The sequence below is a fragment of the Somniosus microcephalus genome, chromosome 25 (assembly GCF_052327205.1).
Source record: "Somniosus microcephalus isolate GS21.2 chromosome 25, FLI_Smic_1.0, whole genome shotgun sequence".
In the NCBI taxonomy this organism is placed as follows: domain Eukaryota; kingdom Metazoa; phylum Chordata; class Chondrichthyes; order Squaliformes; family Somniosidae; genus Somniosus; species Somniosus microcephalus.
Window position 1 is genome coordinate 31,399,937 of NC_141011.1, and position 12,454 is coordinate 31,412,390.

At 44.2% G+C, this 12,454-nt stretch overlaps 1 protein-coding gene across 6 annotated transcripts in view; it reads left to right on the top strand.

The window, feature by feature from the left end:
- c1qtnf12 (C1q and TNF related 12) overlaps window positions 1–12,454 on the top strand; it is a 106,611-nt gene that overhangs the window by 20,037 nt on the left and 74,120 nt on the right. For 4 of the 6 annotated variants that reach the window (XR_015073526.1, XR_015073525.1, XM_085967095.1 and 1 more), the window contains exons 2-4: window positions 6,766–6,891; window positions 11,131–11,244; window positions 11,991–12,102. Coding sequence is in view for 4 of the 6 variants with exons in the window: in XM_085967095.1 (XP_085823221.1) it covers window positions 6,766–6,891; window positions 11,131–11,244; window positions 11,991–12,102 (352 nt within the window). In the remaining 2 variants the exon portion in view is untranslated. The remainder of the gene's footprint in view (window positions 1–6,765; window positions 6,892–11,130; window positions 11,245–11,990; window positions 12,103–12,454) is intronic. The other 2 variants (XM_085967096.1, XM_085967098.1) reach the window with 2 other exon arrangements.

Consider the following 12,454-nt stretch of genomic DNA (forward strand, 5'->3'; position numbering starts at 1 on the left):
TAGATAGAACATGGAACTGGTTTCCAATATCACGTTAAGAAAAGGCTGCTCAACTTTTATCAAAAGCCATTTGAAAGAGAACCACACTGAATTTGGCAAAATGAATGGGTGTAATATATATTATCATTCAAAGTCATTCAACCAGTGAACTTCATCTGATCAAGATATGGGTTAATTTGAAAGTCAAATCCTTCAAACAGGGAGGTAAGATCTTGGAAAAGATCCTTTTTATCACAATTTAAAAGGTTAATAGCCTGTTGGAGCATGATCTCAAAAGATCTTTTCCCCTTTCTAAGAATAAGTGAGATGGTCTCAGGTATAAAACACTTAGCAAAAGAAAAGACTAGTGTCTGGTAAAGGTTAGCCTGATGCCTTGCACGTCCAAAACAGATCATACCACTTTGAGGATCTTACCTACGATTCTGGGTTTATCCAGGGCGGTGCTCTGTGTGTGAGATCCAGGCTGGATTGTGGCAGACCATTGAGATACTCGCACATCGATTTCAGGAGAGGTCATTGTCCCAGCCTTGTAGAGGTTCAGGTAAAATTGGCAGAACTCCCTGTTAATATCTTCACATAGATTACAGTTTAACCAATTATGGATTTGATCGATAAAATAATCCAACCGCTCTACTGCTTATTCAAAGCATAAGCCAATGGGCAACTTGACTTGCCACCACACTCATAAAAATGAGCGCCAGTCAAATTATTTTATCGAACAGTATTTATTACTTTGAAAAACAACACTAAAAGGAGAAGTCAGGTCACAAATGGTATATTTTTTCTCATTCACTGTTCCCATGCTATGTGTTTATATGCTTAATTTCTCTACAGAATGATGCCTCGTTGGCACATCATTATTTGAAATGTATAAAATTCTGACAGGGCTAGACAGACTGGATGCAGGGAGGATGTTTCCCCTGGCTGGGGGGGGTCTAGAACGAGGGGTCACAGTCTCAGGATACCGGGTAGGACATTTAGGGCTGAGATGAGGCGAAATTTCTTCACCCAGAGGGTGGTGAACCTGTGTAATTCTCTACCACAGAAAGCTGTGGAGGCCAAGTCACTGAATATATTTAAGAAGGAGATAGATAGATTTCTAGACACAAAAGGCATCAAGGGGTATGGGGAGAGAGTGGGAATATGGTATTGAGATAGAGGATCAGCCATGACCATATAGAATGGCGGAGCAGGCTCGAAGGGCCGAATGGCCGACTCCTGCTCCTATTTTTCTATGTTTCTATCATGTACAGAATTTCAATGTAGATATCTGCCAATGATGCAATTTATTAGCAGCTTATTTAATTCTAGTCCCACGGAATAAAATTTTCATATGTTAATACACCAAATAATAATGTAATAAATCTTTAAACAGTGTGCAGACTGCCTCAGGCACGATAATTCTGTTTGTGTGGTGACAGACTCTAAACCACAATGCCAATGTGATTGGAATGTATGTTGCACCTTCTCTGTACAGGAAGGAACATGTGCTGTGAGTGTCAAGCCATGCTGTTTTCCTGCTTACAGTGTAACATGGATTGCTTACATTGAAGTACTGTAATAAAGGGGATTATGTAAAATGTTCACATGGCATGTGTTTTCTATTCAGCTGTGAGACAACAATCATCGCAATGCTAATGGCCCACATACTGTCTGAGTTCATAAATAAGAGTGTGTGTGTGTGTGGAGGATGATGTTAGCTGTCTTGTGGATTGTGATCATTTAGTTCCATACTTATGACAGTATAATTGGAGGGGGGTCAACTGTACAGGGAATATATAAAAACACCGGCAGGAACAGACTTTTGCTTCTGTTGAATATTCCTTCCAGTTTGCTTTTTTATTACTAGTCCTTCATTCAGTTTGTACAAATGTAACAACTTAGTAAAGCAAATTGTTAATAGGAATAATATTGTATAATCTGTAAATTAATACAAAATACATATAGCCAGATTGTGAATAATGTATTGGGAATAAGTGTTCAGAACTTTACTAAGCTCTGGAATTCCCTCCCTAAGTCCCTCCGCCTCTCCAGTTCTCTTTCCTCCTTTAAGACGCTCCTTAAAACCTACCTCTTTGACCAAGCTATTGCTCATCTGCCCTAACATCTCTTTATATGGCTCGGTGTCAATTTTTTTTTTTGATAACGCTCCTTTGAAGCACCTTGGGACATTTTATTATGTTAAAGGTGCTATATAAATGAGTTGTTGCTGTTGTTATTGTTCCAAGGTCTTAAAATTCAGATATTCATGAATGAAACTGGCCTTCCATTGAAAACATATATTAGGGCTGGAGAGCCGATATCAAACACATCAAAGTTAGTCGCAAGTAACACTATTTAGGTTTTATCTTTCTGACTAACCCAAGACAAGTTTTCTTTCACGTTGATCCCCAATTTTCGACACACTAATCGGACGACCTGTCTGATAATTAAATGCAGAACCCTCAGCAGCGTAAATCTGCCATCTGTTTATTGGCCCGGATATTCCGATCCCTACGGGTGTGTACACGCTGAAAACCGGCATTTCCGATCTGTCAAGAATCCTGTTGACAGATCCTCTGGCTGCCCCGGAGCAGGGCCTCTGCGGGTGGAGAGTTCCGCTTTTTGGAGACCCTCCGCCCACAGAAAACACTTACAATCCTTATGCCTGGTAAAAGCAGGTGTAAGACTTGCTTTTACCTGAATAAGAATTCAAAAAAGTAAAAAAAAAATTTTTTCACTGATTTGTCATTTAAAAATACTTTAAAAAAAGGTAAGTTTATTTTTAGCCTGTAAAAAACTTCAATTATTTTTTCAAAAAATTAATTTTTTTGTTTAAAATACTTAATTTATTGTCATTTTAAAAATGTGATTTAAAAAAAATATTTAAAGTTTTACTATGTTTTTGGGATGATCTCCATTCATATATTTGACAGGTCTTCCTGTCTAGGGTCCTAAATTTAAATAAAGGAAACTACGATGGTCTGAGGCGCGAGTTGGGTAGGATTGATTGGGGAATGTCACTCAAAAGGGTTGACGGTGGATAGGCAATGGCAAACATTCAAAGACCGCATGGATGAACTACAGAATTTGTTCATCCCAGTTTGGCATAAAAATAAAACAAAAAAGGTGACTCAGCCGTGGCTAACAAGGGAAATTAGGGATAGCATAAGATCCAAGGAGAGGACATATAAATTGGCCAGAAAAAGCAGTAAACCTGAGGATTGGGAGCAGTTTAGGATTCAACAAAGGAGGAAAAAGGGGTTAATTAAGAAAGGGAAAATAGAATATGAGAGTAAGCTTGCAGGGAACATAAAAACTGACTGTAAAAGCTTTTATAGATATGTGAAGAGAAAAAGATTGGTGAGGTCAAGCGAAGGTCCCTTGCAGTCAGAATCAGGGGAATTTATAATGGGGAACAAAGAAATGGCAGACCAATTAAATACATATTTTGGTTCTGTCTTCACAAAGGAGGACACAAATAACCTCCCAGAGATGTCGGGGAACATAGGGTCTGATGAAAGGGAGGAACTGAAAGAAATCAGTATTTGTAGGGAAATGGTGTTAGGGAAATTGATGGGATTGAAGGCCGATAAATCCCCAGGGCCTGATAATCTACATCCTAGGGTACTTAAGGAAGTGGCCCTAGAAATAGTAGATGCATTGCTGATCATCATCCAACATTCGATGAAATCTGGAACAGTACCCATGGATTGGAGGTTAGCTAATGTTACCCCACTATTCAAAAAAAGGTGGTAGAGAGAAAACGGGGAATTACAGACCAGTAAGCCTGACATTGGTAGTGAGGAAAATGCTAGAGTCCATTATAAAAGATGTAATAGCAGAGCACTTGGAAAACAGTGACAGGATCGGACAAAGTCAACATGGATTTACAAAAGGTAAATCGTGCTTGACTAATCTACTGGAATTTTTTGAGGATGTAACTGGTAAAATAGATAAGGGAGAACCAGTGGATGTGGTGTATTTGGACTTTCAGAAGGCTTTCGATAAGGTCCCGCATAAGAGATTAGCGTGTAAAGTTAAGGCACATGGGATTGGGGGCAAGGTATTGACTTGGATAGAGAACTGGTTGGCAGACAGAAAGCAAAGAGTTGGAATAAATGGGTCTTTTTCCGAGTGGCAGGCAGTGACTAGTGGGGTACTGCAGGGATCGGTCCTTGGGCCCCAGCTATTCACAATATATATTAATGATCTAGACAAGGGAACTAGATGTAAAATCTCCAAATTTGCAGACGACACAAAGCTGGGTGGGCGTGTGTGCTGTGAGGAGGATGCCGAGAAACTCCAGGATGATTTGGACAGGTTGGGTGATTGGGCAAAAGCATGGCAGATGCAATATAACGTGGATAAATGTGAGGTTATCCACTTTGGTGGCAAAAACAGGAAGGCAGATTATTATCTGAATGGCAATAGATTGGGAGAAGGGGAAGTGGTGCAATGAGACCTGGGTGTCCTTGTGCACCAGTCACTGAAGGTAAGCATGCAGGTGCAGCAGACGGTTAAGGCAAATGGTATGTTGGCCTTCGTAGCGAGAGGGTTTGAGTACAGGAACAAGGATGTCTTGCTGCAGCTATACAGGGCCTTGGTGAGACCACATCTTGAGTATTGTGTGCAGTTTTGGTCGCCTTATCTGAGGAAGGATGTTCTTGCCATGGAAGGAGTTCAGCGAAGATTCACCAGGCTAATACCTGGGATGGCAGGAATGACGTATGAGGAGAGATTGGGTCGATTGGGCTTGTACTCGCTGGAGTTTAGAAGAATGAGAGGGGATCTCATTGAAACTTATAAAATTCTGACAGGACTGGACAGACTAGATGCAGGAAGGATGTTCCCGATGGTCGGGGAGTCCAGAACCAGGGGTCACAGTCTAAGGATAAGGGGTAGGCCATTTAGGACAGAAATGAGGAGGAATTTCTTCACCCAGAGAGTGGTGAACCTGTGGAATTCTCTACCACAGAAGGCAGTAGAGGCCAATACATTAAATATATTCAAGAAGGAGTTGGATATATTTCTTAAGGCTAAAGGGATCAAGGGATATGAGGAGAAAGCAGGGACAGGGTACTGAACTTGGATGATCAGCCATGATCGCATTGAATGGCGGAGCAGGCTCGAGGGGCCGAATGGCCTACTCCTGCCCCTATCTTCTATGTTTCTATGTAAAATGTATGAAGGGAGATTCCCTTCTGTGATTGGCTCCCCACGTGATCCCAGGGACGCTGCGAACTACATACGCCCCTGGGATATGTGAGCCCTGCACGCTTCAAGTTTGGAGAGCCCAGGAGCGGAAGTGTGTGCGTCCCGGGAGCCCTCAGGTAAGGGCGCAGATTTTTCCAGATCGCAGGCCTCCGCTTGCGGAAGGCCTGCAATCGGGAAATACGGGCCATTGTCTTGGCGTAGTCAGTGTGACAAAATGAAGCAATTTGTCTCCAATGTATCATGGTATTATAGAATCATAGAATACTACAACATAGAAGGAGGCCATTCAGCCCATCGAGTCTGTGCCATATTAGTTAGTTTCTTTCTTTCCTTCTTTCCTTCCTTCCCTCCTTCCTTCCTTCCTTCCTTCCTCCCTCCCTCCATTTTGTGGCTCAAACTAATTGACTCACTGCAGTATCTGCAACCGGTGGTTCTGCAGGGCACTGAGTCCCAAATATACTCACCCTTCAGTTTGAGAGCTGGCAAAGGAGGACCCAGCTTTTTGGCCAGGAGGTAAGGAAGCCCATAAAGGAGACCCAGGCCCAGTGGGAGGATGTGGCCTTGGCAGTGAGTTCCAAATCCAGCAGCCTCACATTGCTACTCAATGCCGGAAGAAGATCCCTGTCCTTTCCAGGGCAGCCTAGGTTACAGGCAGCAGTCATACTTTGTAACCGTGCACTGTAATAAGCACACTTCCCATTCCTAGCCACCTTGCCCTCACTGCATTTTTCACCATCTGCAACTTACCAGTAATTTTCAAAAGTATTTCTAAGCCTGTCTTGTTCAAGTTGTCTGAAGCCATCAGCGAGAGGCCAGTAGGCCAGTGACGGTCCATGGACAGTAAGCAACAAAGTGCCATTTAAAAGCTAATATTCAAAGCCCTTAAATCCAGAGCAGTTTACATTGCAGCTTATCACAGCAGCTGGGACTTTATTTTTTAACTCCATTCCAACGAAGGGTAATTAAGTCAGTAACTACTGTAAATCTACAATGTGTCATTACATCTGTTCATCTTACACATGTACTGTTTTTAGTAAATTTGTTTGGCAATTTATAGCCTAAGCCTTTCAAAATACCGTTGGCGCCACTTCCACTAGGACGAGCTCCTGGAATATTATTTACACCTGCTTCACACTGGCCTGTGGAACTGGCGGGAATTCTGGCAACCGATGTAGTCCTGACTCTTTCAGTGACGTCGGGACTGAAGGGGGGTGGGTACAAGAAGCACCACCCCCACTGCCGGCAGTAACACCAACGCAGAGCACAGACCCAGCGGATTATGGGCCCCATTTTTTTCTGAACCCTCGCACCCTTTGTCCGTCCCAAATAATGTGTCGTCATGCCAACTTGCATGCAGGTTTTCAGGGTCCTTAATGTTCCGCCCTAAAATGAGGTCTTTTATTGGACTGGAATGGTGGTCCTTTTTTTTTGAGGAGTTTCGAATGTATATGAAATGAATGTTGGTTCTGAAAGTGAAATCGCCCCTTTATACATGGCAATTGAATTTTTTTTCTTTTTTTTTCAATTTATTCCTTTTTTTATTTATTTTCTCCCTCTTTCCATCTCAAGGGTTCTTCCCTCCAGACCCCCTCCTCCAGCCCGGAGGGTGGAAGACTTCTTCATGACTTCCGACGCCAGTGCCAATCCATGGTCAGCCAACAGGTGGCACCCTTGTTACAGGGTGAGACGACCCAAGTGAGTTTTTCCTCTTCACCGGGTGCATGAGGCGCCATCACTCGCCCCCACTGCCCTCCTCCCTCCTCCATCCCATGGCGGCCTGGCAACAACACAGCTGGTGGACTGGAGCTTCAAGCTCCTAGAAAGAACAGGCTTGGGTTTTGTGCATAAATCAGAATTTGGACTTTTCAGCCCGTGCTCTGGTCACATTTTCTTTTACCATATTGGGGCTAGATTCCACAGCGTATCTGATTTTTAAAAAATCAGTTTTCATTCCAATTTTGTTAAATTATTTTGCAACAATATTCTTTAACTCATTGCCCCTGCAAAAAAAAAATCTCATGCACTTGAAAATAACTTTTAGAAGATGGTCGTTTCCCGACAAGGACAGTTTGACTCATTTCTCAATGTCTTGCTAAAAGTCTTGTAGCTGCATACACTTCCTGTCTACAAAGGCTTACTTCTTCTTGTTACTTTTTTCCTCACCCTTTCCTATGCCAATATTTTTCAATGATAAATTCCTATCTGCATATTTACACGGGTTCATTGCAGTTCAAACAGTCTTTCTCAAGTTTGCTATCTAGCCGGCCAAGTTGCACATCAGATTCAAACTGCAGGCAGCCGAGAATATAATCAGATTGAATATAATTAGAGCAAAGAAGGTTGAGGGGTGATTTGATAGAGGTGTACAAGATTATGACGGATTTGGATAGACTAGACGGGGAAAGGCTGTTCCCACTAGTTGATGGTACAAGGACTAGGGGACACAGATTTAAGGTTTTGGGCAAGAGATACAGGGGGGATGTGAGAAAAAAAAATTTACGCAGCGAGTGATGAGGACCTGGGATTCGCTGCCAACGGAAGTGGTGGAAGCAGAGACACTCAATGTTTTCAAGGGGAGGCTGGATAGGCAATTGAGGGAAATAAACTTGCAGGGCTACGGGGATAGAGCGGGGGAATGGGACTGACTGGATTGCTCTGCAGAGAGCCGGCACGGACTCGATGGGCCGAATGGCCTCCTTCTGTGCCTCTGTGACTCTATGATGAAACAGTCTCAGGGCCACAAGATTTTTGTGATTGTATAAAATACTGCTGCACCATCAACTTACGGATCTCAACTTGCTGTTCACTTGTGATGTAGTGGAACTCATCATTGAAAAGAAGATTTGGTTTTAAAAGGGTTTCCACTCTTTGCTGCTCGTACAGTGAAATCATCCTTAGGATTGAAGGAAACTTGTTGTTTAAGGCTACCAGGTCGAGATGAAATATTGTGTACCAAATTGAACTAAAGTAGCAACAATAGGGCAAGAATTAAGCCTGTTTAAATCTGACTCACAAATTGAGATGTAGGTTTAATTCAGCTCCATTGTTATAATCTCAGCTGACACCTCCGTGCTGTACTGAGGGAGTGAGGTACTGTGGGATGAGACATTAACTTACCCCCTCAGTGGGTGTAAAAGATCCCACGGGACTGTTCAAAGAAGAGCACGGGAGTTTCTCCCGGTGTCCTGGTCAATATTTATCCCTCAACAAATATCACTAAAACAGATAATCTGACCATTATGTCATCGCTGTTTGTGGGAGCTTGCTGTGCGTAAATTGGCTGCCACATTTCCCTACATTACAACAGTGACCACACTTCCAAAGAACTTCATTGGCTGTAAAGCGCTTTGGGACATCCTGAGGTGGTGAAAGGCGCTATAGAAATGCAAGTTCTTTCTTTTACCCACAACTGCCATTAGCTTGGCAGGTGGTTGATCCATTTTAGAAGATATTAAAAATCTTATGTCTATGTGCACTTCCTGCCCAGAAAACCTTACTTCTTGTTGCCACAGTGTGTTTTTGTCACACTTCTGTGTCAACATTCCCATTAAGGAAACTACCTATGTAAACTTGTCATGCTGTAGTTACCATCCTGCCAGTGGTGGCACTGTAGCACTCAGCTTGTGCTGCAATGATACTCCTCAGCTCCAACCAACTCTGTCCCAAACTGCTATAGGCTTTGTTGTCTAAGTATAAATAATATGCTTTAGTTTTATATAAAAATAAGGACAAATTGTACTACTTTAAAATGGGATTGAATATCTATTTTATTAGAAATCTTACATATTAATGCCTGGATATCTCTTGCCCCCCGCCCAAACCCCACTTCACCTGAAGATTATACTTGGTCTTGACTCCCTGTATACAGCACCACAGAATTTAGACTAGTCAGCAAAAAATGTATTTCCAAATAAAAGAAATGGCAGTTTAAAACCGAAAAATTTGGTTGATTTGCGCCTCCCATTCGCGCCCTAAGAGGGCGCAAAGCAACTAGTGACCGGGCACGGTGCTGCTAACACCTCCTGCAAAATTCAGCAGGAGGTTAGCGGCGACGGTATCCGTTAGCACCCCACGGCGCCTCCGGGGATGACGTCATTGCCGTGCGCAGCGCCCTGCTCGTGCCCCGGCCGCGATCTTCGGTAGCGCCCCCTGACTTACCGCCGGACGCTACCTGCAGCCGGGGCGATGCAAATTAAAGGGGAGCTGCCGGGCGACCATTTTTGTTGCTGGCCGCCTGCCAGCACCTGCCCCCGTTGCTGTCCCCGGCCTCCTGTGCAGCCCCCCCGCGGAGTGCCAGCTGCGCTCCTCGAGTGCCGGGCTCTTTTGCCGGCACTCCGATCCCTAGTGGCCCAGCCGGGTCGCGCTTCGCTCGGCCCCTCCCTTTTAATTAGGGGAGGAAGGCCTGCAATACCGTGGCGCTGCTGCACATAGCGCCGCGATATTCACTCGCAGCGCCCCAAGAGGGAGGCGGGGCATTTCTTCTTGAGGCACTGCCAGTGAATTTTGGGTGCACAGGCGCTAACTTTTTTGGGACGCTAAAAGTAGTACCCCGGCGAAGTTAGCGCCCCAAAGGGGGCGCGACTCAAATTTGTCCCATGGCTTTTAGTGAAAGAATCCACAACATGTAAAATGTTACATATTTTGCTCCTGGCAAAAAATTTAATTTGTCGTAACAAAGAGTTTTAATGGATGAAAACTGGGACCCAGATTCGCTCCCAGCCATTCGCTAATCCAGGTCCTTAGCATTAATCTTTAAATCTGCCCCACGGAGGTTTTGACTTGCAAGACACACTTACACGAACAATAATAAAGAGGAGTGCCTTGTGCTTTAGATGGGGAAATAAAAGGTGCGAAGCTTTCCTTAAATTCCATAATATTTCTTGATACTGGGGCCCCATGGATGCTTAATGGGTAAATGGATCGCATGTTGTGATGCAGAGTTAGAAAGGCCAAGAAGGTCATTAATCTGTGCTGAGTTGTGGCGTCAGGAGCACTAGAATTGGCCTGAGCCCCTGGATCAGGGAGAACAGCTGCTGGTCCTGTTCACCATCCAGTGACCCGTGCTGAAAAACGTATCTGTGTGGACATTGGGTGAGGACAGCAATGATCTTGTAGTCAGTAGCTTGTTGACTCTTGCGGTTTAGGCTCATTCATTAAGAATGACCAGTTGGTTAAGGTAGCAAAAGGCTGCCGGTGCCTGTGGAATCATACCTCAGTAATGTTGCCTTCATGGGTTCAACAATTTCAGATCATAACCTCGGCCCCTATCATATTTTTATATATTTTTTATCCACACTTTTGGTTTGTGCCTTTTCCCTTTTCTCTCTCTCTCCCACGCGGCAGCTGTCTCTCACTCTGCCAGCGCATTTCACACTTCATCTAGAGCCACCCTTTGTCTCTTTACCTGTCCTATTACCATCTCGTCTTGCCTTGAATATCTCTTAATGTCTCCTCACCCCTCCCAGACCTTCCCTTTTGTTCTTTCATCCCCTCCCCCATTTCCCAGCCCCCTAACTTGCTTTTTAATCAGTTTCATTTCCTGCTTTTTTTGTCAGTTTTAACGAAGGGTCTTCAACCTGAAATGTTAACTCTGTTTCTCTCTCCACGGATGTTGCCTGGCCTGCTGAGTTTTTCCAGCGTTTCCTGTTGTTATTTTGGATTTCCAGCATGCGCAGTATTTTGCTATCATAAAAGTGTAGCAAACTGTGTATATACAATGCATCTCTGAACAGTATCTTGCAAGATTAAGTGGCATCGTTAGCACGTGTGGATCAACGGCTTGTAGTTTCCTGTTTTGATTACTTTACAATGTTTTTTTTGGCAAACAGCAAAGTTTTCTAGTCTGGCAACAGCTGATAAAATGGCAGACAGGGCTCTAGCAGCAGACAGGCTACCCTACGTGCCTGGAGAAATAATTTGTTTGTTTATTCCTAGCTCCCGGAAAATCGAGAGCATCGTCCGGTGGATCCACATTCATCCTGGATAAAATTTGTGCAACGAGATGTCAAGAAAAACAAGAAATGCAAGCCCAACCGGAAGAAAGTATTGGTATTTTTAATGCTTTTTTTTTTCTTGACATCAGTTTCTTCCATCCCTCCTCTCCTCCCCAGACAGTGACTCCCTACTGGGATATGGCTCTATGGGCGCCATTCACCCCAACATGTATGAGCTATGACAGTAACTGCTGACACAGTATCACAGCGTAACCCAGTCCTGGCCTTGCCCATGTCCACATGTACACACATTCAACAGGAGGTAACTGGGAGTGGGAACCCTGGCCCATTTTCTTTCTTTCCCCCCTCCGTAACCCAGGGGTGCAGTGACCAATGCTAAGACCTGTAGCTGTGAGAGATGAGCTAACCCAGCATGGATCAAATTCGGGATCTTTTAGTCTCTTGTATGCTGCTTTTATCAAGAGAACTTATTGTTATGTTGAAAGATGCACCCATCTTACTAGTTTCCTAATATAAATTGCAGTATATGAAGAGGAATATAATGTGATTATCATTTTGAATTGGTCCGGGGACAATTCTAAACTAATTCGCCCTTCGAGAAGCTGGATCGGGTGCAACGCCTGTTTTACAACCCGCCTGATTTTACTCTCCATTGCAGACACTGGAGGGTATTATTGGACGGGGTGTAAAACCGGCTTTCCACCCGATTCTGTGGGTTTCCCGCCCGGCGAGTTAGGCTAGAATGATCCCAGTTACTTTGCTTTTGCTAACGCTCATTTACTTTTGACTTGATTAGAAACATTTTCCGTACGATGACGATTCTACTTGTCTTTTCCCAAGCCCAGCCTTTCTGGCCCGCCGGGACCTCCGGGGCCACCAGGACCGCCCGGGCCCGCCGGAGCTGAGGTCACTCAAGAAATACTGCTGCGGGAATTTAAAGATATGATAAGAGGTAAGCTGTGAAAGTGTCCGATATGGGTACTTGGAACAGAGAGATTGCTTCAAAAAAAAACCCACTAATAAAGCGGTGGGGGTAGAAATTTGTCTCGGGTGGTATCGCATGGGCCACCCGTTCTATTCAAGGCAACGGAGCTGAATAGCGGGCTGGGCGTATAACAGGCGGCCTAGGCAATACCGCCCATGGCCCAGTTCTACCTCTGGTATGATAACACGTGGAGGATGCAAGATGTAGATTTACAACATGGGCTGGAGTTTATGGGCTCGATTTTCCAAGCCCCGAGGTGGCGGGTTTGGAGGCGGGAGTGGTGGGAAAATTGCAGAATCGGGGGGGGCAGCAATCCATC